This window comes from Sorex araneus, chromosome 2 (assembly GCF_027595985.1).
Source record: "Sorex araneus isolate mSorAra2 chromosome 2, mSorAra2.pri, whole genome shotgun sequence".
Lineage (NCBI taxonomy): Eukaryota > Metazoa > Chordata > Mammalia > Eulipotyphla > Soricidae > Sorex > Sorex araneus.
Window position 1 is genome coordinate 356267468 of NC_073303.1, and position 24910 is coordinate 356292377.

The 24910-nt window shown below is 61.0% G+C and overlaps 4 protein-coding genes across 4 annotated transcripts; all 4 read right to left on the reverse strand.

Moving 5' to 3' along the window:
- Window positions 1-462: 462 nt before the first annotated feature.
- On the reverse strand, window positions 463-2085 carry LOC129401884 (elongin-A-like). The gene has a single exon (XM_055124836.1). It carries the CDS (start codon window positions 2083-2085, stop codon window positions 463-465), a length of 1623 nt encoding a protein of 540 aa, XP_054980811.1.
- A 5040-nt stretch (window positions 2086-7125) lies between these two features.
- Window positions 7126-9895, reverse strand: LOC129401885 (elongin-A-like). Its single transcript, XM_055124837.1, has 3 exons — window positions 9805-9895; window positions 8862-8929; window positions 7126-8805 (listed from the first exon to the last, which is right to left on the reverse strand). Exons 1-3 carry the CDS (start codon window positions 9893-9895, stop codon window positions 7126-7128), a joined length of 1839 nt encoding a protein of 612 aa, XP_054980812.1.
- A 3251-nt stretch (window positions 9896-13146) lies between these two features.
- LOC129401886 (elongin-A-like) lies at window positions 13147-15916 on the reverse strand. The gene is made up of 3 exons (XM_055124838.1): window positions 15826-15916; window positions 14883-14950; window positions 13147-14826 (listed from the first exon to the last, which is right to left on the reverse strand). Exons 1-3 carry the CDS (start codon window positions 15914-15916, stop codon window positions 13147-13149), a joined length of 1839 nt encoding a protein of 612 aa, XP_054980813.1.
- Window positions 15917-19169: 3253 nt separating this feature from the next.
- LOC129401887 (elongin-A-like) lies at window positions 19170-20792 on the reverse strand. The gene has a single exon (XM_055124839.1). It carries the CDS (start codon window positions 20790-20792, stop codon window positions 19170-19172), a length of 1623 nt encoding a protein of 540 aa, XP_054980814.1.
- Between the last annotated feature and the right edge of the window lie 4118 nt (window positions 20793-24910).

Sequence of the window (24910 nt, forward strand, 5' to 3'; positions counted from 1 at the left end):
TGCCCGGTGAAAGCGGGTCCTGTGCGGGCGGGTGGCCTGGCTTCAGTAGCAGACGCGTCGGTGCTGGTGGGAAGGGAGCGTGTGCCATGGGTCTGGTATCTAGCGAGTATGGCCGGGATCCCACCCGCCGCGCTCCACCTAAGCAGAGGACCAGCGACGGAAGACTGGGTTCGCCCTCCGGCTGGGTGGCCAGAGCTCCATGGAGGAGGTGGCGTGTTGCCGTCCAACGCCCAGGTCTTTTTTCCTTTGTTTCCCCAGGGGTTGGTTTGCAATCCTCCTCCGGACCCGCCATCACTCTGGAATCGGCCGAGTTCAAGCCTGGGGGTTTCGGGAGGGTTTTTGCGGGAGAAGGAGCGGGGTGTGAGAAGGCGGTTTGTCAGGGGCGAGCCCTGGGAGCCGCAGGAAGTGCTAGCGTGGGTTGCACTGTTTCCTTGCCGCCGCCCTAGGCTCTGTGCGTCTTCCTTAGCGCCGGGAGAGCAATGTCCTGAAGTCTTTGATGGACTTGGCCATCAGGCGGGGCATTGGCTTGTTGGGTTTGCGTTTGGCGAAGGCCTGCGTGCGTTGGGAAGCGGCAGGGCCTGGGTTGGCTGAGGTGGCCTCGGGCAGGCCCGCCGGAGGAAGGGAGGTGGGGGCGTTGGTGCGGGGCTCTGGCTGGCAGGCGGTGGGGGCTGGGGCTGAGTGGGGCTCGGTCTCGTGCCGAATGGCTTCTTCGGGGTCCACGTGGGGCGTCTTCGGTAGTGGGAAGGGCTTTGCGGTTGGGCCGTGGAAGACCACGATCTTGGTGCGGGCGTCTTGCAACTTGGTGAGGCGGGCCGAGCGGAAATTGAGGGTGAGAGCTTGGAGGCGCTGCTCTCTGGCCAGCTGAAGCCTCAGGTAGGCGTCGCGCCAGGATTCCCCCGGTCTCGGCGTGTCCGTGGGAAATTTCTGGGCACAGTGAGCCTTCCAGAGGTGGTCTGCGTGGGGCACGAGGCCCGGGTTGCAGGTCTCGATGCGGTAGAGTTGATCCGGCGAGCAGCTGCGCAGGACGGGCTGGAGAAGAGAGTAGGAGGCGGGCGGCAGCGGGCCGATGGCATCCAGGTGATTCTGCAGGAGGCGCGTGCAGAGCTGGCGCAGGCTGGGCACGGCGGGGCCGTGGGCTCGCTTGGAGCCCGCGAACACGCGGGTCTTGGCGTTGACTCTGCACGGGGCCAAGTCCGGTTCGTGCTGGCGTGGGGGCGAAGGCTGCCCGAAGGACCCCCAGTCCCAGTGCGGGAGCGGGGCCTCCCCCGCGTCTCCCGGAGCGGGAGCGGGGTCTGGCCGGCAGGCCAGGCTGTCCGAGAGGGCCGCTGCCAGCTGGGGGTCTTCGCGTGTGGAAGGCCGCGGGTCCTCTGGGCGGGCTGGGGGCCCGTCGGCTGACTCCAAGGCCCAGTGGTCGTCGTCGTCGTCGTCGTCGTCGTCGTCGCCTCCCCCGCTCCCTTGAGCGTGCTGGGTGCGGGGCTCCTGCCCCGCCTGTGCGCTCTTGGTCCTTTGCTTTTTCCTGGGTGGCGGTTGGTAGTCGAGACACTCCTCCCGAGACAGGCGTGCGGGGGCCTGGGACTCGCTGTCTGCGTGCCCGCGGGGGCAGCGGGTGGGGGTCCCCGCTGCCCTCGCCCCCGAAGGAAGGCGTGTGAGTTTGATCCTCAGCGGAGGCACGGTCCTCGGGGGTCCCTGGGGCGCGGGTTCTGCGGCGTCCGGTGTGTCCGCGCGTGGGGCCGTGGGCTCTTGCTGGCCGCAGTTTCCTCCCGCTCGGGCCTCCCTGGAGCGCTTCCGGCCCCGGCTCTTGCTTGGGCTGGCGGTGCCGGCTTCGGCTGGGGCCGGAGCGTCCAGGAGCGGACTCCAGCGGTCCAGCAAGCGTGCGGCCAGAGCGGCCGGCTGCTGGTAGTCGCGCAGGCGCCTGAGGGCCTTGCTGAGGCGGGAGTCGTCCAGGAGAGCGGCGGTGGGCGGCAGCGCGGAGAGCCTGGTCAGCGCCTTGAGGAGCTTGGCGGGTCTGGGCAGGAGGGCCAGCTGAGCTTGCAGCTTGTCCAGGGTGGCGTCCGGCGCCGGGCGGGCCTGGCCTTCTGGCTGCATGTCTCCGAGGTGGAGGCGAGGGGGCCTGCAGGTGCGGCCCTTGCGGGCTGGGCTAAGGCGCTGCGGCCCGAAGGGTGGAGGTGAGCTTCGCGGCAGGTGCAGGAGTCGCAGCTGACGTCGGGCAGTGGCCGGCCTTCGGGCTCCTGGGCGGCGCGGTGCGGCGCAGTTCTGCCAAGCTCTGTCTCTGCGGCGAGGTGCACAGTGGGAGTGGCGCCAGACGTGCGCTTATGTACCCTCTGGACACAGCCTGGACCCCAGGTCCCGCCCCCCGCGCCGCCCCTTGGTCCTCCGTGCAACGGCCGGCTGTGGCGCACCCTTGCGGGACGTTCGGCCTGGGGATGCCTGGAAATCCCCCCCGCCCCCCCCTCTTCCCGCTCCAACCTGCACTCCAGGAGGGGCTCCACCGTGACTCATCTCTTACCCATCCACACTCACTCGCCTGCCTCACCTGTCCCACTCCCCCCGTCCCGTGGCACCCGTTCTCTGTCCCGTCTGCAATCATGGCATCTCGTGGCAGTTCCTCTCAGGAACCTGGGCCTGGTGACTTTGAACAACTTGCAGAAAACTCCAATTGGAACTCCTGTCGTTCCCTCGTGGAGGAGTAGCTCTCCGGCGTTCCTCGCGCCGTCTTGGCTTGCCTCAACTCGGCTTGCTGTGACCACAGTTGTGCTTTCTCTGGAGCGCCATGTCATGTAGTCAGGAGCCTCCTTGGTGCCCAAACGCATCCAGGGATCCAGAATTTGAACGGAAATCATTCCCGAGGGCTGTGTGAGCACAGGAACCCAAGCTGTGAGGAATGGGGAGGGCTGATGGGAATCTTGTCCAAATGAAAAGAGTTGGGTCCTTTGGGGTGGCTTGTCATCCCAGCCCCTCGAACGTCCTCCCGGAACCTCCCTGTGTCTGTGTGTGTGTGTGCGTGTGTGTGTCCCTGTGAAAGAGAGAAAGAGAGAGGGAGAGAGAGCACATAAACGAGGGATGCTTGCAGAACTGGACAGCTCCATGGGGGCAAAAAATGTACACCTGACCTCTACCTTAGGCCATGCACACAAGTCAGTTCCACGTGGATGAAGATCTCCACATCAGGCCTGAATGCAAAAGGTCCCTGAGGAATACGGGCAATCCCTCCACGCCCATGAAGCTGCAGGCGTGTTCCACGAGGAGCCAGCGCCGACCAAGCAAGCGGACGCCAACCAAGATGAACACACGGGAGCCTATGAACCTAAGAACCGTGTGCACCTCAGCCGAAACGGTGAACGAGACTCAGAGACGGCCCCTGGAATTGGAATGATGATTGAAGCAATACCCCTCTCCTAAGGCTTGAATATCACAGCTCTACTAGGCACTGGGAGAACTATCCAAGGAAAAAGCGCCTGTACTCATCAAGAAACGGGGAGAAGACATGAACAGAACTTCCTCAACGAAGACATCCGCATGGCTTCCAGGCTCATGGGGAGGCGTCCGACCTCGGGAATCGTCGGGGAGATGCAAAAGCAAACAGCAAGGAGATAGCAACTCACGCCATAGACACTGACACACATCCAAAAGAATCAGAACAGTCAGTGCGGGCACGGAAGTGCAGGGAAAGGGACCCTCAATTCCCGGGTGCCGGGAATGCCGGCCGGTTCGCTCTTTGTGCCAAACGAGACAGACATGCCTCAAAGAGGTAGAAATCGAGCTCTCAGGGACCCCCGCCATACCGCTTCTGGGAATATAGCCTGACGGTCCAAACCCACACAGCTCAAACACCGTCGGCTCGTCTATGTTCGTTAGGGCAGCGCCATTCACCATGGCAGAAACTGGAAACACCCCGAGTGCCCGAAAACAGAGGTGTGGGCAGAAAACCCGGAGGGGGGTGGAATCGTTCAGGATGGGAGATGTGTGCCGAACGTAGTTAGAGGATCAGAGGGATAGCCTCTGAGTCTCTGCATGGCTAACCAAAATACCCCAAAGTACAGAGTGATTCTCGAGGAAATGGCCTGCCCTAGAGCCATGGAGGGCTTCAAGGGGGCGGGGGCGGGGGGAGGGGAGATCAAGGGACATTGAGGATGGAGAAATTGCACTGGTGGAGGGATGGCCGTTTGATACTTCTGTGATTGAAACGCAACCATGAAAGTTTGTAACTGTAACTCATTTCGATTCACTCATTAACAAGGCATGCTTTGAAGATACCTTTATCTTCAATAAGCTGGAGGGTGTCTCTCATTCTGGGCAACTCAGAGAAGGGAACACCAAGTCAAATATGATTGGAGGTCATGTAGGGGGGAAAGATGATGCGGGCCCAATAAAGACAAGAGACTGAACACAATGGCCACTCAACACCTTTATTGCAAACCACAACACCTAATCAGAAAGAGTGAACAAAAGGGAATACCCTGCCACAGTGGCAGTGTGGGGTGTGGGGAGACAGGACTGGGGAAGGGGCGAGGGATGTTGGGTTTCCTGGTGGTGGAGAACGGGCACTGGTGAAGGGATGGGTTATCAAACTTTGTAAGGGAGAATCATGAGCACAAAAATGTATAAATCTGTAACTGTAGCCTCCCGTTGACTCACTAATTAAAAACAAACTATTAAATTAAAAAAAATAATAATAAAAAATAAACATAAAAAGGCATGCTACTGTAGATGGGGTCCCTACAAGGCGATGTGTTCAGCGTTGAATCATCTCTCAGAGTCACGTTTCCCTCCGTGTGGGCGCGAACGCTGGCCGTGCTTGCTGTTCAATCTAGTCTCAGCACTCCGGACTTTGTCCTTTCTCTCCCTAAGTCAGAAGACAGAGCCTGCATTCGAAGACCCCCAAATCCAAGCCGATTCTCTCCAGGACTTGGAGCTCAGGGTATGGATTTCTTCGTGAGAACGTGGGATGAGGAGCTCTCAGGTTGTTGAGTGCAACCGGAGCCAGGGCGGGCATGGTTTGGCTCTTTGTGTAACCCAGATCTGGAAAAGGTTGGAGCGATCAACCGTGCGGTCTCTGTGTGTCCTCTGTACCCGGATATGCACACGTGCCGATCTGCACGCTCTACGCGTCTGACCACTGCGCGAGAGAGGTCCGAGGAAGGAGCACTCTTGTTGCTCGGAGGAGACCGCTGGTGTGGTGCCTGACACAGTGTCAGACAGCAGGTGCCAGGTGCCGTTCAGCTCGTGGTCCTGGGTGTCCCGTCGTTGTCTTGGCGCTGGATGTGTGGGACTGGCTTTGGGCACCTATTTGGAAGCGATTTGACACGCGCTAGACCCGCACTTCTGGACCCACTGGCCGTGCCCTGAAGCCCCCCGGGCCTGCCCATCCACCGCAGGGCATGAAGGGTCCTCCATGGAATAGCGGGCTGTGACCCACCCGGTCGGGTTGTTTAGGGTGGGGCTGTGTGCAGACGGCTGGCTCTGCGGTGGGCCCCCCGGGGGGTGGGGGTGGGGGGCGGAAGGGGATTCCCACGGTGACTCATCGTGCCCACGGTGACTCACTCAATTACCCCACCTGTCCCAGTGGCCCATGGAAACTGTTCTTTGGACCCTCTGGAATCGTGGGGGAATATGGTGCCCATCCCTTTGAGCAAAGTGGGCCTGAATTTGATCCCCGACGCCCCGGGTGATTTTGCACAGCTTAGCAAAATTAGACTCGGACCTGGAGTCATCCCAAGTCGCGTGTCCCAGCATTCCTCTGATGTGTGGATTTGCCCCCGTGAGATGGCTGTGACGCACCCCGTCTGTGCGTTCTTTCAGTCACATCTCTTGTCCGCAGCCTGGCAAGAGACTGGCACGTTCCCAGGGTCTTGGAATTTGAAAAAAGTAGTCATTCCCGAGGGGGGTGTGAGCAGGGGCTGGGCGGCCTAACGGTGTTTGCAACTTCTTCGGGGCTGTGTGTTTGCTAGGGGGACAGGATGGAGACACAGGGCCGCTCGCGGCTCATTCGCACAGGTTCCTCAGGGGACTGTAGGCGGCCCTAAGGTGGGGCTGCTGCCGGTGGGGGCCCAGTCAAGGCAGCATGTTCAGCCCTGTTTCGTGTCTCGGGCTCAGGCTTTCTCTCTCTGTTTAGGCGTGAACGCCGGTGCTTGGTGTTCCTCTTGGTGTTCCAGAGCCACTCCACGCTCTGTCCCTTTCGCCCTCTCACTTAGAAGACAGAGCGGTGCCGGGCATGGATTGCAAGTCCGTTTGAACCAGGTGTTGGAGCCGAAGGTCTGGTTGTTATTCGTGAAGGGTGTGCAATAGGGAGCGCTCAGCTTCCTCTGTCCGACCGGGCCCAGGGTCAGCAGTCATTGGCCGATTGTGTAACCAAGATCTGAAACAGGTTGGGGCGATCAACCCAGCAGTCTCTGTGTATCCTCTAGACACATACGGGCCAATACCGATGTGCGTGAGCGCTGTCTTTGATCTCTCTGTCTCTCTCTCCCTCCCTATCTCTCTCTCTCTCTCTCTCTGACTGTCTCTCTCTCCCTCTCCCTGTCTCCATCAGCTAGAAAGGCCCCAGGACTGGAGCAGTTTGTCTCCAAGGAGGGGACTTTTGTGGTGGTCCCTGACACACAGTCAGGCAGCAGTTCCCACCGGCCTGGCTTTCAGCCTACGGCAGGAGCAGGAAAGTGTGAGAGCTGCCCGGTGAAAGCGGGTCCTGTGCGGGCGGGTGGCCTGGCTTCAGTAGCAGACGCGTCGGTGCTGGTGGGAAGGGAGCGTGTGCCATGGGTCTGGTATCTAGCGAGTATGGCCGGGATCCCACCCGCCGCGCTCCACCTAAGCAGAGGACCAGCGACGGAAGACTGGGTTCGCCCTCCGGCTGGGTGGCCAGAGCTCCATGGAGGAGGTGGCGTGTTGCCGTCCAACGCCCAGGTCTTTTTTCCTTTGTTTCCCCAGGGGTTGGTTTGCAATCCTCCTCAGGACCCGCCATCACTCTGGAATCGGCCGAGTTCAAGCCTGGGGGTTTCGGGAGGGTTTTTGCGGGAGAGGGAGCGGGGTGTGAGAAGGCGGTTTGTCAGGGGCGAGCCCTGGGAGCCGCAGGAAGTGCTAGCGTGGGTTGCACTGTTTCCTTGCCGCCGCCCTAGGCTCTGTGCGTCTTCCTTAGCGCCGGGAGAGCAATGTCCTGAAGTCTTTGATGGACTTGGCCATCAGGCGGGGCATTGGCTTGTTGGGTTTGCGTTTGGCGAAGGCCTGCGTGCGTTGGGAAGCGGCAGGGCCTGGGTTGGCCGAGGTGGCCTCGGGCAGGCCCGCCGGAGGAAGGGAGGTGGGGGCGTTGGTGCGGGGCTCTGGCTGGCAGGCGGTGGGGGCTGGGGCTGAGTGGGGCTCGGTCTCGTGCCGAATGGCTTCTTCGGGGTCCACGTGGGGCGTCTTCGGTAGTGGGAAGGGCTTTGCGGTTGGGCCGTGGAAGACCACGATCTTGGTGCGGGCGTCTTGCAACTTGGTGAGGCGGGCCGAGCGGAAATTGAGGGTGAGAGCTTGGAGGCGCTGCTCTCTGGCCAGCTGAAGCCTCAGGTAGGCGTCGCGCCAGGATTCCCCCGGTCTCGGCGTGTCCGTGGGAAATTTCTGGGCACAGTGAGCCGTCCAGAGGTGGTCTGCGTGGGGCACGAGGCCCGGGTTGCAGGTCTCGATGCGGTAGAGTTGATCCGGCGAGCAGCTGCGCAGGACGGGCTGGAGAAGAGAGTAGGAGGCGGGCGGCAGCGGGCCGATGGCATCCAGGTGATTCTGCAGGAGGCGCGTGCAGAGCTGGCGCAGGCTGGGCACGGCGGGGCCGTGGGCTCGCTTGGAGCCCGCGAACACGCGGGTCTTGGCGTTGACTCTGCACGGGGCCAAGTCCGGTTCGTGCTGGCGTGGGGGCGAAGGCTGCCCGAAGGACCCCCAGTCCCAGTGCGGGAGCGGGGCCTCCCCCGCGTCTCCCGGAGCGGGAGCGGGGTCTGGCCGGCAGGCCAGGCTGTCCGAGAGGGCCGTTGCCAGCTGGGGGTCTTCGCGTGTGGAAGGCCGCGGGTCCTCTGGGCGGGCTGGGGGCCCGTCGGCTGACTCCAAGGCCCAGTGGTCGTCGTCGTCGTCGTCGTCGTCGTCGCCTCCCCCGCTCCCTTGAGCGTGCTGGGTGCGGGGCTCCTGCCCCGCCTGTGCGCTCTTGGTCCTTTGCTTTTTCCTGGGTGGCGGTTGGTAGTCGAGACACTCCTCCCGAGACAGGCGTGCGGGGGCCTGGGACTCGCTGTCTGCGTGCCCGCGGGGGCAGCGGGTGGGGGTCCCCGCTGCCCTCGCCCCCGAAGGAAGGCGTGTGAGTTTGATCCTCAGCGGAGGCACGGTCCTCGGGGGTCCCTGGGGCGCGGGTTCTGCGGCGTCCGGTGTGTCCGCGCGTGGGGCCGTGGGCTCTTGCTGGCCGCAGTTTCCTCCCGCTCGGGCCTCCCTGGAGCGCTTCCGGCCCCGGCTCTTGCTTGGGCTGGCGGTGCCGGCTTCGGCTGGGGCCGGAGCGTCCAGGAGCGGACTCCAGCGGTCCAGCAAGCGTGCGGCCAGAGCGGCCGGCTGCTGGTAGTCGCGCAGGCGCCTGAGGGCCTTGCTGAGGCGGGAGTCGTCCAGGAGAGCGGCGGTGGGCGGCAGCGCGGAGAGCCTGGTCAGCGCCTTGAGGAGCTTGGCGGGTCTGGGCAGGAGGGCCAGCTGAGCTTGCAGCTTGTCCAGGGTGGCGTCCGGCGCCGGGCGGGCCTGGCCTTCTGGCTGCATGTCTCCGAGGTGGAGGCGAGGGGGCCTGCAGGTGCGGCCCTTGCGGGCTGGGCTAAGGCGCTGCGGCCCGAAGGGTGGAGGTGAGCTTCGCGGCAGGTGCAGGAGTCGCAGCTGACGTCGGGCAGTGGCCGGCCTTCGGGCTCCTGGGCGGCGCGGTGCGGCGCAGTTCTGCCAAGCTCTGTCTCTGCGGCGAGGTGCACAGTGGGAGTGGCGCCAGACGCGCGCTTATGTACCCTCTGGACACAGCCTGGACCCCAGGTCCCGCCCCCCGCGCCGCCCCTTGGTCCTCCGTGCAACGGCCGGCTGTGGCGCACCCTTGCGGGACGTTCGGCCTGGGGATGCCTGGAAATCCCCCCCGCCCCCCCCCTTCCCGCTCCAACCTGCACTCCAGGAGGGGCTCCACCGTGACTCATCTCTTACCCATCCACACTCACTCGCCTGCCTCACCTGTCCCACTCCCCCCGTCCCGTGGCACCCGTTCTCTGTCCCGTCTGCAATCATGGCATCTCGTGGCAGTTCCTCTCAGGAACCTGGGCCTGGTGACTTTGAACAACTTGCAGAAAACTCCAATTGGAACTCGTGTCGTTCCCTCGTGGTGGAGTAGCTCTCCGGCGTTCCTCGCGCCGTCTTGGCTTGCCTCAACTCGGCTTGCTGTGACCACAGTTGTGCTTTCTCTGGAGCGCCATGTCATGTAGTCAGGAGCCTCCTTGGTGCCCAAACGCATCCAGGGATCCAGAATTTGAACGGAAATCATTCCCGAGGGCTGTGTGAGCACAGGAACCCAAGCTGTGAGGAATGGGGATGGCTCATGGGGAGGCGTCCGACCTCGTGAATCGTCGGGGAGATGCAAAAGCAAACAGCAAGGAGATAGCAACTCACGCCATAGACACTGACACACATCCAAAAGAATCAGAACAGTCAGTGCGGGCACGGATGTGCAGGGAAAGGGAGCCTCAATTCCCGGGTGCCGGGAATGCCGGCCGGTTCGCTCTTTGTGCCAAACGAGACAGACATGCCTCAAAGAGGTAGAAATCGAGCTCTCAGGGACCCCCGCCATACCGCTTCTGGGAATATAGCCTGACGGTCCAAACCCACACAGCTCAAACACCGTCGGCTCGTCTATGTTCGTTAGGGCAGCGCCATTCACCATGGCAGAAACTGGAAACACCCCGAGTGCCCGAAAACAGAGGTGTGGGCAGAAAACCCGGAGGGGGGTGGAATCGTTCAGGATGGGAGATGTGTGCCGAACGTAGTTAGAGGATCAGAGGGATAGCCTCTGAGTCTCTGCATGGCTAACCAAAATACCCCAAAGTACAGAGTGATTCTCGAGGAAATGGCCTGCCCTAGAGCCATGGAGGGCTTCAAGGGGGCGGGGGCGGGGGGAGGAGAGATCAAGGGACATCGAGGATGGAGAAATTGCACTGGTGGAGGGATGGCCGTTTGATACTTCTGTGATTGAAACGCAACCATGAAAGTTTGTAACTGTAACTCATTTCGATTCACTCATTAACAAGGCATGCTTTGAAGATAGCTTTATCTTCAATATCCTGGAGGGTGTCTCTCATTCTGGGCAACTCAGAGAAGGGAACACCAAGTCAAATATGATTGGAGGTCATGTAGGGGAAAGATGATGCGGGCCCAATAAAGACAAGAGACTGAACACAATGGCCACTCAACACCTTTATTGCAAACTGCAACACCTAATCAGAAAGAGTGAACAAAAGGGAATACCCTGCCACAGTGGCAGTGTGGGGTGGGGGGAGACAGGACTGGGGAGGGGGCGAGGGATGTTGGGTTTACTGGTGGTGGAGAACGGGCGCTGGTGAAGGGATGGGTTATCAAACTTTGTAAGGGAGAATCATGAGCACAAAAATGTATAAATCTGTAACTGTACCCTCCCTTTGACTCACTAACTACAAACAAACTATTAAATTAAAAAAAATAATAATAAAAAAATAAACATAAAAAGGCATGCTACTGTAGATGGGGTCCCTACAAGGCGATGTGTTCAGCGTTGAATCATCTCTCAGAGTCACGTTTCCCTCCGTGTGGGCGCGAACGCTGGCCGTGCTTGCTGTTCAATCTAGTCTCAGCACTCCGGACTTTGTCCTTTCTCTCCCTAAGTCAGAAGACAGAGCCTGCATTCGAAGACCCCCAAATCCAAGCCGATTCTCTCCAGGACTTGGAGCTCAGGGTATGGATTTCTTCGTGAGAACGTGGGATGAGGAGCTCTCAGGTTGTTGAGTGCAACCGGAGCCAGGGCGGGCATGGTTTGGCTCTTTGTGTAACCCAGATCTGGAAAAGGTTGGAGCGATCAACCGTGCGGTCTCTGTGTGTCCTCTGTACCCGGATATGCACACGTGCCGATCTGCACACTCTACGCGTCTGACCACTGCGCGAGAGAGGTCCGAGGAAGGAGCACTCTTGTTGCTCGGAGGAGACCGCTGGTGTGGTGCCTGACACAGTGTCAGACAGCAGGTGCCAGGTGCCGTTCAGCTCGTGGTCCTGGGTGTCCCGTCGTTGTCTTGGCGCTGGATGTGTGGGACTGGCTTTGGGCACCTATTTGGAAGCGATTTGACACGCGCTAGACCCGCACTTCTGGACCCACTGGCCGTGCCCTGAAGCCCCCCGGGCCTGCCCATCCACCGCAGGGCATGAAGGGTCCTCCATGGAATAGCGGGCTGTGACCCACCCGGTCGGGTTGTTTAGGGTGGGGCTGTGTGCAGACGGCTGGCTCTGCGGTGGGCCCCCCGGGGGGTGGGGGTGGGGGGCGGAAGGGGATTCCCACGGTGACTCATCGTGCCCACGGTGACTCACTCAATTACCCCACCTGTCCCAGTGGCCCATGGAAACTGTTCTTTGGACCCTCTGGAATCGTGGGGGAATATGGTGCCCATCCCTTTGAGCAAAGTGGGCCTGAATTTGATCCCCGACGCCCCGGGTGATTTTGCACAGCTTAGCAAAATTAGACTCGGACCTGGAGTCATCCCAAGTCGCGTGTCCCAGCATTCCTCTGATGTGTGGATTTGCCCCCGTGAGATGGCTGTGACGCACCCCGTCTGTGCGTTCTTTCAGTCACATCTCTTGTCCGCAGCCTGGCAAGAGACTGGCACGTTCCCAGGGTCTTGGAATTTGAAAAAAGTAGTCATTCCCGAGGGGGGTGTGAGCAGGGGCTGGGCGGCCTAACGGTGTTTGCAACTTCTTGGGGGCTGTGTGTTTGCTAGGGGGACAGGATGGAGACACAGGGCCGCTCGCGGCTCATTCGCACAGGTTCCTCAGGGGACTGTAGGCGGCCCTAAGGTGGGGCTGCTGCCGGTGGGGGCCCAGTCAAGGCAGCATGTTCAGCCCTGTTTCGTGTCTCGGGCTCAGGCTTTCTCTCTCTGTTTAGGCGTGAACGCCGGTGCTTGGTGTTCCTCTTGGTGTTCCAGAGCCACTCCACGCTCTGTCCCTTTCGCCCTCTCACTTAGAAGACAGAGCGGTGCCGGGCATGGATTGCAAGTCCGTTTGAACCAGGTGTTGGAGCCGAAGGTCTGGTTGTTATTCGTGAAGGGTGTGCAATAGGGAGCGCTCAGCTTCCTCTGTCCGACCGGGCCCAGGGTCAGCAGTCATTGGCCGATTGTGTAACCAAGATCTGAAACAGGTTGGGGCGATCAACCCAGCAGTCTCTGTGTATCCTCTAGACACATACGGGCCAATACCGATGTGCGTGAGCGCTGTCTTTGATCTCTCTGTCTCTCTCTCCCTCCCTATCTCTCTCTCTCTCTCTCTCTGACTGTCTCTCTCTCCCTCTCCCTGTCTCCATCAGCTAGAAAGGCCCCAGGACTGGAGCAGTTTGTCTCCAAGGAGGGGACTTTTGTGGTGGTCCCTGACACACAGTCAGGCAGCAGTTCCCACCGGCCTGGCTTTCAGCCTACGGCAGGAGCAGGAAAGTGTGAGAGCTGCCCGGTGAAAGCGGGTCCTGTGCGGGCGGGTGGCCTGGCTTCAGTAGCAGACGCGTCGGTGCTGGTGGGAAGGGAGCGTGTGCCATGGGTCTGGTATCTAGCGAGTATGGCCGGGATCCCACCCGCCGCGCTCCACCTAAGCAGAGGACCAGCGACGGAAGACTGGGTTCGCCCTCCGGCTGGGTGGCCAGAGCTCCATGGAGGAGGTGGCGTGTTGCCGTCCAACGCCCAGGTCTTTTTTCCTTTGTTTCCCCAGGGGTTGGTTTGCAATCCTCCTCAGGACCCGCCATCACTCTGGAATCGGCCGAGTTCAAGCCTGGGGGTTTCGGGAGGGTTTTTGCGGGAGAGGGAGCGGGGTGTGAGAAGGCGGTTTGTCAGGGGCGAGCCCTGGGAGCCGCAGGAAGTGCTAGCGTGGGTTGCACTGTTTCCTTGCCGCCGCCCTAGGCTCTGTGCGTCTTCCTTAGCGCCGGGAGAGCAATGTCCTGAAGTCTTTGATGGACTTGGCCATCAGGCGGGGCATTGGCTTGTTGGGTTTGCGTTTGGCGAAGGCCTGCGTGCGTTGGGAAGCGGCAGGGCCTGGGTTGGCCGAGGTGGCCTCGGGCAGGCCCGCCGGAGGAAGGGAGGTGGGGGCGTTGGTGCGGGGCTCTGGCTGGCAGGCGGTGGGGGCTGGGGCTGAGTGGGGCTCGGTCTCGTGCCGAATGGCTTCTTCGGGGTCCACGTGGGGCGTCTTCGGTAGTGGGAAGGGCTTTGCGGTTGGGCCGTGGAAGACCACGATCTTGGTGCGGGCGTCTTGCAACTTGGTGAGGCGGGCCGAGCGGAAATTGAGGGTGAGAGCTTGGAGGCGCTGCTCTCTGGCCAGCTGAAGCCTCAGGTAGGCGTCGCGCCAGGATTCCCCCGGTCTCGGCGTGTCCGTGGGAAATTTCTGGGCACAGTGAGCCGTCCAGAGGTGGTCTGCGTGGGGCACGAGGCCCGGGTTGCAGGTCTCGATGCGGTAGAGTTGATCCGGCGAGCAGCTGCGCAGGACGGGCTGGAGAAGAGAGTAGGAGGCGGGCGGCAGCGGGCCGATGGCATCCAGGTGATTCTGCAGGAGGCGCGTGCAGAGCTGGCGCAGGCTGGGCACGGCGGGGCCGTGGGCTCGCTTGGAGCCCGCGAACACGCGGGTCTTGGCGTTGACTCTGCACGGGGCCAAGTCCGGTTCGTGCTGGCGTGGGGGCGAAGGCTGCCCGAAGGACCCCCAGTCCCAGTGCGGGAGCGGGGCCTCCCCCGCGTCTCCCGGAGCGGGAGCGGGGTCTGGCCGGCAGGCCAGGCTGTCCGAGAGGGCCGTTGCCAGCTGGGGGTCTTCGCGTGTGGAAGGCCGCGGGTCCTCTGGGCGGGCTGGGGGCCCGTCGGCTGACTCCAAGGCCCAGTGGTCGTCGTCGTCGTCGTCGTCGTCGTCGCCTCCCCCGCTCCCTTGAGCGTGCTGGGTGCGGGGCTCCTGCCCCGCCTGTGCGCTCTTGGTCCTTTGCTTTTTCCTGGGTGGCGGTTGGTAGTCGAGACACTCCTCCCGAGACAGGCGTGCGGGGGCCTGGGACTCGCTGTCTGCGTGCCCGCGGGGGCAGCGGGTGGGGGTCCCCGCTGCCCTCGCCCCCGAAGGAAGGCGTGTGAGTTTGATCCTCAGCGGAGGCACGGTCCTCGGGGGTCCCTGGGGCGCGGGTTCTGCGGCGTCCGGTGTGTCCGCGCGTGGGGCCGTGGGCTCTTGCTGGCCGCAGTTTCCTCCCGCTCGGGCCTCCCTGGAGCGCTTCCGGCCCCGGCTCTTGCTTGGGCTGGCGGTGCCGGCTTCGGCTGGGGCCGGAGCGTCCAGGAGCGGACTCCAGCGGTCCAGCAAGCGTGCGGCCAGAGCGGCCGGCTGCTGGTAGTCGCGCAGGCGCCTGAGGGCCTTGCTGAGGCGGGAGTCGTCCAGGAGAGCGGCGGTGGGCGGCAGCGCGGAGAGCCTGGTCAGCGCCTTGAGGAGCTTGGCGGGTCTGGGCAGGAGGGCCAGCTGAGCTTGCAGCTTGTCCAGGGTGGCGTCCGGCGCCGGGCGGGCCTGGCCTTCTGGCTGCATGTCTCCGAGGTGGAGGCGAGGGGGCCTGCAGGTGCGGCCCTTGCGGGCTGGGCTAAGGCGCTGCGGCCCGAAGGGTGGAGGTGAGCTTCGCGGCAGGTGCAGGAGTCGCAGCTGACGTCGGGCAGTGGCCGGCCTTCGGGCTCCTGGGCGGCGCGGTGCGGCGCAGTTCTGCCAAGCTCTGTCTCTGCGGCGAGGTGCACAGTGGGAGTGGCGCCAGACGCGCGCTTATGTACCCTCTGGACACAGCCTGGACCCCAGGTCCCGCCCCCCGCGCCGCCCCTTGGTCCTCCGTGCAACGGCCGGCTGTGGCGCACCCTTGCGGGACGTTCGGCCTGGGGATGCCTGGAAATCCCCCCCGCCCCCCCCCTTCCCGCTCCAACCTGCACTCCAGGAGGGGCTCCACCGTGACTCATCTCTTACCCATCCACACTCACTCGCCTGCCTCACCTGTCCCACTCCCCCCGTCCCGTGGCACCCGTTCTCTGTCCCGTCTGCAATCATGGCATCTCGTGGCAGTTCCTCTCAGGAACCTGGGCCTGGTGACTTTGAACAACTTGCAGAAAACTCCAATTGGAACTCGTGTCGTTCCCTCGTGGTGGAGTAGCTCTCCGGCGTTCCTCGCGCCGTCTTGGCTTGCCTCAACTCGGCTTGCTGTGACCACAGTTGTGCTTTCTCTGGAGCGCCATGTCATGTAGTCAGGAGCCTCCTTGGTGCCCAAACGCATCCAGGGATCCAGAATTTGAACGGAAATCATTCCCGAGGGCTGTGTGAGCACAGGAACCCAAGCTGTGAGGAATGGGGATGGCTCATGGGGAGGCGTCCGACCTCGTGAATCGTCGGGGAGATGCAAAAGCAAACAGCAAGGAGATAGCAACTCACGCCATAGACACTGACACACATCCAAAAGAATCAGAACAGTCAGTGCGGGCACGGATGTGCAGGGAAAGGGAGCCTCAATTCCCGGGTGCCGGGAATGCCGGCCGGTTCGCTCTTTGTGCCAAACGAGACAGACATGCCTCAAAGAGGTAGAAATCGAGCTCTCAGGGACCCCCGCCATACCGCTTCTGGGAATATAGCCTGACGGTCCAAACCCACACAGCTCAAACACCGTCGGCTCGTCTATGTTCGTTAGGGCAGCGCCATTCACCATGGCAGAAACTGGAAACACCCCGAGTGCCCGAAAACAGAGGTGTGGGCAGAAAACCCGGAGGGGGGTGGAATCGTTCAGGATGGGAGATGTGTGCCGAACGTAGTTAGAGGATCAGAGGGATAGCCTCTGAGTCTCTGCATGGCTAACCAAAATACCCCAAAGTACAGAGTGATTCTCGAGGAAATGGCCTGCCCTAGAGCCATGGAGGGCTTCAAGGGGGCGGGGGCGGGGGGAGGAGAGATCAAGGGACATCGAGGATGGAGAAATTGCACTGGTGGAGGGATGGCCGTTTGATACTTCTGTGATTGAAACGCAACCATGAAAGTTTGTAACTGTAACTCATTTCGATTCACTCATTAACAAGGCATGCTTTGAAGATAGCTTTATCTTCAATATCCTGGAGGGTGTCTCTCATTCTGGGCAACTCAGAGAAGGGAACACCAAGTCAAATATGATTGGAGGTCATGTAGGGGAAAGATGATGCGGGCCCAATAAAGACAAGAGACTGAACACAATGGCCACTCAACACCTTTATTGCAAACTGCAACACCTAATCAGAAAGAGTGAACAAAAGGGAATACCCTGCCACAGTGGCAGTGTGGGGTGGGGGGAGACAGGACTGGGGAGGGGGCGAGGGATGTTGGGTTTACTGGTGGTGGAGAACGGGCGCTGGTGAAGGGATGGGTTATCAAACTTTGTAAGGGAGAATCATGAGCACAAAAATGTATAAATCTGTAACTGTACCCTCCCTTTGACTCACTAACTACAAACAAACTATTAAATTTAAAAAAATAATAATAAAAAAATAAACATAAAAAGGCATGCTACTGTAGATGGGGTCCCTACAAGGCGATGTGTTCAGCGTTGAATCATCTCTCAGAGTCACGTTTCCCTCCGTGTGGGCGCGAACGCTGGCCGTGCTTGCTGTTCAATCTAGTCTCAGCACTCCGGACTTTGTCCTTTCTCTCCCTAAGTCAGAAGACAGAGCCTGCATTCGAAGACCCCCAAATCCAAGCCGATTCTCTCCAGGACTTGGAGCTCAGGGTATGGATTTCTTCGTGAGAACGTGGGATGAGGAGCTCTCAGGTTGTTGAGTGCAACCGGAGCCAGGGCGGGCATGGTTTGGCTCTTTGTGTAACCCAGATCTGGAAAAGGTTGGAGCGATCAACCGTGCGGTCTCTGTGTGTCCTCTGTACCCGGATATGCACACGTGCCGATCTGCACACTCTACGCGTCTGACCACTGCGCGAGAGAGGTCCGAGGAAGGAGCACTCTTGTTGCTCGGAGGAGACCGCTGGTGTGGTGCCTGACACAGTGTCAGACAGCAGGTGCCAGGTGCCGTTCAGCTCGTGGTCCTGGGTGTCCCGTCGTTGTCTTGGCGCTGGATGTGTGGGACTGGCTTTGGGCACCTATTTGGAAGCGATTTGACACGCGCTAGACCCGCACTTCTGGACCCACTGGCCGTGCCCTGAAGCCCCCCGGGCCTGCCCATCCACCGCAGGGCATGAAGGGTCCTCCATGGAATAGCGGGCTGTGACCCACCCGGTCGGGTTGTTTAGGGTGGGGCTGTGTGCAGACGGCTGGCTCTGCGGTGGGCCCCCCGGGGGGTGGGGGTGGGGGGCGGAAGGGGATTCCCACGGTGACTCATCGTGCCCACGGTGACTCACTCAATTACCCCACCTGTCCCAGTGGCCCATGGAAACTGTTCTTTGGACCCTCTGGAATCGTGGGGGAATATGGTGCCCATCCCTTTGAGCAAAGTGGGCCTGAATTTGATCCCCGACGCCCCGGGTGATTTTGCACAGCTTAGCAAAATTAGACTCGGACCTGGAGTCATCCCAAGTCGCGTGTCCCAGCATTCCTCTGATGTGTGGATTTGCCCCCGTGAGATGGCTGTGACGCACCCCGTCTGTGCGTTCTTTCAGTCACATCTCTTGTCCGCAGCCTGGCAAGAGACTGGCACGTTCCCAGGGTCTTGGAATTTGAAAAAAGTAGTCATTCCCGAGGGGGGTGTGAGCAGGGGCTGGGCGGCCTAACGGTGTTTGCAACTTCTTGGGGGCTGTGTGTTTGCTAGGGGGACAGGATGGAGACACAGGGCCGCTCGCGGCTCATTCGCACAGGTTCCTCAGGGGACTGTAGGCGGCCCTAAGGTGGGGCTGCTGCCGGTGGGGGCCCAGTCAAGGCAGCATGTTCAGCCCTGTTTCGTGTCTCGGGCTCAGGCTTTCTCTCTCTGTTTAGGCGTGAACGCCGGTGCTTGGTGTTCCTCTTGGTGTTCCAGAGCCACTCCACGCTCTGTCCCTTTCGCCCTCTCACTTAGAAGACAGAGCGGTGCCGGGCATGGATTGCAAGTCCGTTTGAACCAGGTGTTGGAGCCGAAGGTCTGGTTGTTATTCGTGAGGGGTGTGGAATAGGGAGCGCTCAGCTTCCTCTGTCCGACCGGGCCCAGCGTCAGCAGTCATTGGCCGATTGTGTAACCAAGATCTGAAACAGGTTGGGGCGATCAACCCAGCAGTCTCTGTGTATCCTCTAGACACATACGGGCCAATACCGATGTGCGTGAGCGCTGTCTTTGATCTCTCTGTCTCTCTCTCCTTCCCTATCTCTCTCTCTCTCTCTCTCTCTCACTGTCTCTCTCTCCCTCTCCCTGTCTCCATCAGCTAGAAAGGCCCCAGGACTGGAGCAGTTTGTCTCCAAGGAGGGGACTTTTGTGGTGGTCCCTGACACACAGTCAGGCAGCAGTTCCCACCGGCCTGGCTTTCAGCCTACGGCATGAGCAGGAAAGTGTGAGTGCTGCCCGGTGAAAGCGGGTCCTGTGCGGGCGGGTGGCCTGGCTTCAGTAGCAGACGCGTCGGTGCTGGTGGGAAGGGAGCGTGTGCCATGGGTCTGGTATCTAGCGAGTATGGCCGGGATCCCACCCGCCGCGCTCCACCTAAGCAGAGGACCAGCGACGGAAGACTGGGTTCGCCCTCCGGCTGGGTGGCCAGAGCTCCATGGAGGAGGTGGCGTGTTGCCGTCCAACGCCCAGGTCTTTTTTCCTTTGTTTCCCCAGGGGTTGGTTTGCAATCCTCCTCCGGACCCGCCATCACTCTGGAATCGGCCGAGTTCAAGCCTGGGGGTTTCGGGAGGGTTTTTGCGGGAGAAGGAGCGGGGTGTGAGAAGGCGGTTTGTCAGGGGCGAGCCCTGGGAGCCGCAGGAAGTGCTAGCGTGGGTTGCACTGTTTCCTTGCCGCCGCCCTAGGCTCTGTGCGTCTTCCTTAGCGCCGGGAGAGCAATGTCCTGAAGTCTTTGATGGACTTGGCCATCAGGCGGGGCATTGGCTTGTTGGGTTTGCGTTTGGCGAAGGCCTGCGTGCGTTGGGAAGCGGCAGGGCCTGGGTTGGCTGAGGTGGCCTCGGGCAGGCCCGCCGGAGGAAGGGAGGTGGGGGCGTTTCTGCGGGGCTCTGGCTGGCAGGCGGTGGGGGCTGGGGCTGAGTGGGGCTCGGTCTCGTGCCGAATGGCTTCTTCGGGGTCCACGTGGGGCGTCTTCGGTAGTGGGAAGGGCTTTGCGGTTGGGCCGTGGAAGACCACGATCTTGGTGCGGGCGTCTTGCAACTTGGTGAGGCGGGCCGAGCGGAAATTGAGGGTGAGAGCTTGGAGGCGCTGCTCTCTGGCCAGCTGAAGCCTCAGGTAGGCGTCGCGCCAGGATTCCCCCGGTCTCGGCGTGTCCGTGGGAAATTTCTGGGCACAGTGAGCCTTCCAGAGGTGGTCTGCGTGGGGCACGAGGCCCGGGTTGCAGGTCTCGATGCGGTAGAGTTGATCCGGCGAGCAGCTGCGCAGGACGGGCTGGAGAAGAGAGTAGGAGGCGGGCGGCAGCGGGCCGATGGCATCCAGGTGATTCTGCAGGAGGCGCGTGCAGAGCTGGCGCAGGCTGGGCACGGCGGGGCCGTGGGCTCGCTTGGAGCCCGCGAACACGCGGGTCTTGGCGTTGACTCTGCACGGGGCCAAGTCCGGTTCGTGCTGGCGTGGGGGCGAAGGCTGCCCGAAGGACCCCCAGTCCCAGTGCGGGAGCGGGGCCTCCCCCGCGTCTCCCGGAGCGGGAGCGGGGTCTGGCCGGCAGGCCAGGCTGTCCGAGAGGGCCGCTGCCAGCTGGGGGTCTTCGCGTGTGGAAGGCCGCGGGTCCTCTGGGCGGGCTGGGGGCCCGTCGGCTGACTCCAAGGCCCAGTGGTCGTCGTCGTCGTCGTCGTCGTCGTCGTCGCCTCCCCCGCTCCCTTGAGCGTGCTGGGTGCGGGGCTCCTGCCCCGCCTGTGCGCTCTTGGTCCTTTGCTTTTTCCTGGGTGGCGGTTGGTAGTCGAGACACTCCTCCCGAGACAGGCGTGCGGGGGCCTGGGACTCGCTGTCTGCGTGCCCGCGGGGGCAGCGGGTGGGGGTCCCCGCTGCCCTCGCCCCCGAAGGAAGGCGTGTGAGTTTGATCCTCAGCGGAGGCACGGTCCTCGGGGGTCCCTGGGGCGCGGGTTCTGCGGCGTCCGGTGTGTCCGCGCGTGGGGCCGTGGGCTCTTGCTGGCCGCAGTTTCCTCCCGCTCGGGCCTCCCTGGAGCGCTTCCGGCCCCGGCTCTTGCTTGGGCTGGCGGTGCCGGCTTCGGCTGGGGCCGGAGCGTCCAGGAGCGGACTCCAGCGGTCCAGCAAGCGTGCGGCCAGAGCGGCCGGCTGCTGGTAGTCGCGCAGGCGCCTGAGGGCCTTGCTGAGGCGGGAGTCGTCCAGGAGAGCGGCGGTGGGCGGCAGCGCGGAGAGCCTGGTCAGCGCCTTGAGGAGCTTGGCGGGTCTGGGCAGGAGGGCCAGCTGAGCTTGCAGCTTGTCCAGGGTGGCGTCCGGCGCCGGGCGGGCCTGGCCTTCTGGCTGCATGTCTCCGAGGTGGAGGCGAGGGGGCCTGCAGGTGCGGCCCTTGCGGGCTGGGCTAAGGCGCTGCGGCCCGAAGGGTGGAGGTGAGCTTCGCGGCAGGTGCAGGAGTCGCAGCTGACGTCGGGCAGTGGCCGGCCTTCGGGCTCCTGGGCGGCGCGGTGCGGCGCAGTTCTGCCAAGCTCTGTCTCTGCGGCGAGGTGCACAGTGGGAGTGGCGCCAGACGTGCGCTTATGTACCCTCTGGACACAGCCTGGACCCCAGGTCCCGCCCCCCGCGCCGCCCCTTGGTCCTCCGTGCAACGGCCGGCTGTGGCGCACCCTTGCGGGACGTTCGGCCTGGGGATGCCTGGAAATCCCCCCCGCCCCCCCCTCTTCCCGCTCCAACCTGCACTCCAGGAGGGGCTCCACCGTGACTCATCTCTTACCCATCCACACTCACTCGCCTGCCTCACCTGTCCCACTCCCCCCGTCCCGTGGCACCCGTTCTCTGTCCCGTCTGCAATCATGGCATCTCGTGGCAGTTCCTCTCAGGAACCTGGGCCTGGTGACTTTGAACAACTTGCAGAAAACTCCAATTGGAACTCCTGTCGTTCCCTCGTGGAGGAGTAGCTCTCCGGCGTTCCTCGCGCCGTCTTGGCTTGCCTCAACTCGGCTTGCTGTGACCACAGTTGTGCTTTCTCTGGAGCGCCATGTCATGTAGTCAGGAGCCTCCTTGGTGCCCAAACGCATCCAGGGATCCAGAATTTGAACGGAAATCATTCCCGAGGGCTGTGTGAGCACAGGAACCCAAGCTGTGAGGAATGGGGAGGGCTGATGGGAATCTTGTCCAAATGAAAAGAGTTGGGTCCTTTGGGGTGGCTTGTCATCCCAGCCCCTCGAACGTCCTCCCGGAACCTCCCTGTGTCTGTGTGTGTGTGTGCGTGTGTGTGTCCCTGTGAAAGAGAGAAAGAGAGAGGGAGAGAGAGCACATAAACGAGGGATGCTTGCAGAACTGGACAGCTCCATGGGGGCAAAAAATGTACACCTGACCTCTACCTTAGGCCATGCACACAAGTCAGTTCCACGTGGATGAAGATCTCCACATCAGGCCTGAATGCAAAAGGTCCCTGAGGAATACGGGCAATCCCTCCACGCCCATGAAGCTGCAGGCGTGTTCCACGAGGAGCCAGCGCCGACCAAGCAAGCGGACGCCAACCAAGATGAACACACGGGAGCCTATGAACCTAAGAACCGTGTGCACCTCAGCCGAAACGGTGAACGAGACTCAGAGACGGCCCCTGGAATTGGAATGATGATTGAAGCAATACCCCTCTCCTAAGGCTTGAATATCACAGCTCTACTAGGCACTGGGAGAACTATCCAAGGAAAAAGCGCCTGTACTCATCAAGAAACGGGGAGAAGACATGAACAGAACTTCCTCAACGAAGACATCCGCATGGCTTCCAGGCTCATGGGGAGGCGTCCGACCTCGGGAATCGTCGGGGAGATGCAAAAGCAAACAGCAAGGAGATAGCAACTCACGCCATAGACACTGACACACATCCAAAAGAATCAGAACAGTCAGTGCGGGCACGGAAGTGCAGGGAAAGGGACCCTCAATTCCCGGGTGCCGGGAATGCCGGCCGGTTCGCTCTTTGTGCCAAACGAGACAGACATGCCTCAAAGAGGTAGAAATCGAGCTCTCAGGGACCCCCGCCATACCGCTTCTGGGAATATAGCCTGACGGTCCAAACCCACACAGCTCAAACACCGTCGGCTCGTCTATGTTCGTTAGGGCAGCGCCATTCACCATGGCAGAAACTGGAAACACCCCGAGTGCCCGAAAACAGAGGTGTGGGCAGAAAACCCGGAGGGGGGTGGAATCGTTCAGGATGGGAGATGTGTGCCGAACGTAGTTAGAGGATCAGAGGGATAGCCTCTGAGTCTCTGCATGGCTAACCAAAATACCCCAAAGTACAGAGTGATTCTCGAGGAAATGGCCTGCCCTAGAGCCATGGAGGGCTTCAAGGGGGCGGGGGCGGGGGGAGGGGAGATCAAGGGACATTGAGGATGGAGAAATTGCACTGGTGGAGGGATGGCCGTTTGATACTTCTGTGATTGAAACGCAACCATGAAAGTTTGTAACTGTAACTCATTTCGATTCACTCATTAACAAGGCATGCTTTGAAGATACCTTTATCTTCAATAAGCTGGAGGGTGTCTCTCATTCTGGGCAACTCAGAGAAGGGAACACCAAGTCAAATATGATTGGAGGTCATGTAGGGGGGAAAGATGATGCGGGCCCAATAAAGACAAGAGACTGAACACAATGGCCACTCAACACCTTTATTGCAAACCACAACACCTAATCAGAAAGAGTGAACAAAAGGGAATACCCTGCCACAGTGGCAGTGTGGGGTGTGGGGAGACAGGACTGGGGAAGGGGCGAGGGATGTTGGGTTTCCTGGTGGTGGAGAACGGGCACTGGTGAAGGGATGGGTTATCAAACTTTGTAAGGGAGAATCATGAGCACAAAAATGTATAAATCTGTAACTGTAGCCTCCCGTTGACTCACTAATTAAAAACAAACTATTAAATTAAAAAAAATAATAATAAAAAATAAACATAAAAAGGCATGCTACTGTAGATGGGGTCCCTACAAGGCGATGTGTTCAGCGTTGAATCATCTCTCAGAGTCACGTTTCCCTCCGTGTGGGCGCGAACGCTGGCCGTGCTTGCTGTTCAATCTAGTCTCAGCACTCCGGACTTTGTCCTTTCTCTCCCTAAGTCAGAAGACAGAGCCTGCATTCGAAGACCCCCAAATCCAAGCCGATTCTCTCCAGGACTTGGAGCTCAGGGTATGGATTTCTTCGTGAGAACGTGGGATGAGGAGCTCTCAGGTTGTTGAGTGCAACCGGAGCCAGGGCGGGCATGGTTTGGCTCTTTGTGTAACCCAGATCTGGAAAAGGTTGGAGCGATCAACCGTGCGGTCTCTGTGTGTCCTCTGTACCCGGATATGCACACGTGCCGATCTGCACGCTCTACGCGTCTGACCACTGCGCGAGAGAGGTCCGAGGAAGGAGCACTCTTGTTGCTCGGAGGAGACCGCTGGTGTGGTGCCTGACACAGTGTCAGACAGCAGGTGCCAGGTGCCGTTCAGCTCGTGGTCCTGGGTGTCCCGTCGTTGTCTTGGCGCTGGATGTGTGGGACTGGCTTTGGGCACCTATTTGGAAGCGATTTGACACGCGCTAGACCCGCACTTCTGGACCCACTGGCCGTGCCCTGAAGCCCCCCGGGCCTGCCCATCCACCGCAGGGCATGAAGGGTCCTCCATGGAATAGCGGGCTGTGACCCACCCGGTCGGGTTGTTTAGGGTGGGGCTGTGTGCAGACGGCTGGCTCTGCGGTGGGCCCCCCGGGGGGTGGGGGTGGGGGGCGGAAGGGGATTCCCACGGTGACTCATCGTGCCCACGGTGACTCACTCAATTACCCCACCTGTCCCAGTGGCCCATGGAAACTGTTCTTTGGACCCTCTGGAATCGTGGGGGAATATGGTGCCCATCCCTTTGAGCAAAGTGGGCCTGAATTTGATCCCCGACGCCCCGGGTGATTTTGCACAGCTTAGCAAAATTAGACTCGGACCTGGAGTCATCCCAAGTCGCGTGTCCCAGCATTCCTCTGATGTGTGGATTTGCCCCCGTGAGATGGCTGTGACGCACCCCATCTGTGCGTTCTTTCAGTCACATCTCTTGTCCGCAGCCTGGCAAGAGACTGGCACGTTCCCAGGGTCTTGGAATTTGAAAAAAGTAGTCATTCCCGAGGGGGGTGTGAGCAGGGGCTGGGCGGCCTAACGGTGTTTGCAACTTCTTGGGGGCTGTGTGTTTGCTAGGGGGACAGGATGGAGACACAGGGCCGCTCGCGGCTCATTCGCACAGGTTCCTCAGGGGACTGTAGGCGGCCCTAAGGTGGGGCTGCTGCCGGTGGGGGCCCAGTCAAGGCAGCATGTTCAGCCCTGTTTCGTGTCTCGGGCTCAGGCTTTCTCTCTCTGTTTAGGCGTGAACGCCGGTGCTTGGTGTTCCTCTTGGTGTTCCAGAGCCACTCCACGCTCTGTCCCTTTCGCCCTCTCACTTAGAAGACAGAGCGG

What these genes read in the sequence shown, in the direction of transcription:
- LOC129401884 (XM_055124836.1), bottom strand. Translation starts at nt 2,085, where the DNA reads ATGCAGCCAGAAGGCCAGGCCCGCCCGGCGCCGGACGCCACCCTGGAC.
- LOC129401885 (XM_055124837.1), bottom strand. Translation starts at nt 9,895, where the DNA reads ATGGTGAATGGCGCTGCCCTAACGAACATAGACGAGCCGACGGTGTTT. An exon ending in AGGCTATATTCCCAGAAGCG is followed by an intron (nt 8,930 to 9,804) that starts GTATGGCGGGGG and finishes ACCTCGCCGCAG; the next exon opens with AGACAGAGCTTGGCAGAACT. An exon ending in AAGGCCGGCCACTGCCCGAC is followed by an intron (nt 8,806 to 8,861) that starts GTCAGCTGCGAC and finishes TTCGGGCCGCAG; the next exon opens with CGCCTTAGCCCAGCCCGCAA.
- LOC129401886 (XM_055124838.1), bottom strand. Translation starts at nt 15,916, where the DNA reads ATGGTGAATGGCGCTGCCCTAACGAACATAGACGAGCCGACGGTGTTT. An exon ending in AGGCTATATTCCCAGAAGCG is followed by an intron (nt 14,951 to 15,825) that starts GTATGGCGGGGG and finishes ACCTCGCCGCAG; the next exon opens with AGACAGAGCTTGGCAGAACT. An exon ending in AAGGCCGGCCACTGCCCGAC is followed by an intron (nt 14,827 to 14,882) that starts GTCAGCTGCGAC and finishes TTCGGGCCGCAG; the next exon opens with CGCCTTAGCCCAGCCCGCAA.
- LOC129401887 (XM_055124839.1), bottom strand. Translation starts at nt 20,792, where the DNA reads ATGCAGCCAGAAGGCCAGGCCCGCCCGGCGCCGGACGCCACCCTGGAC.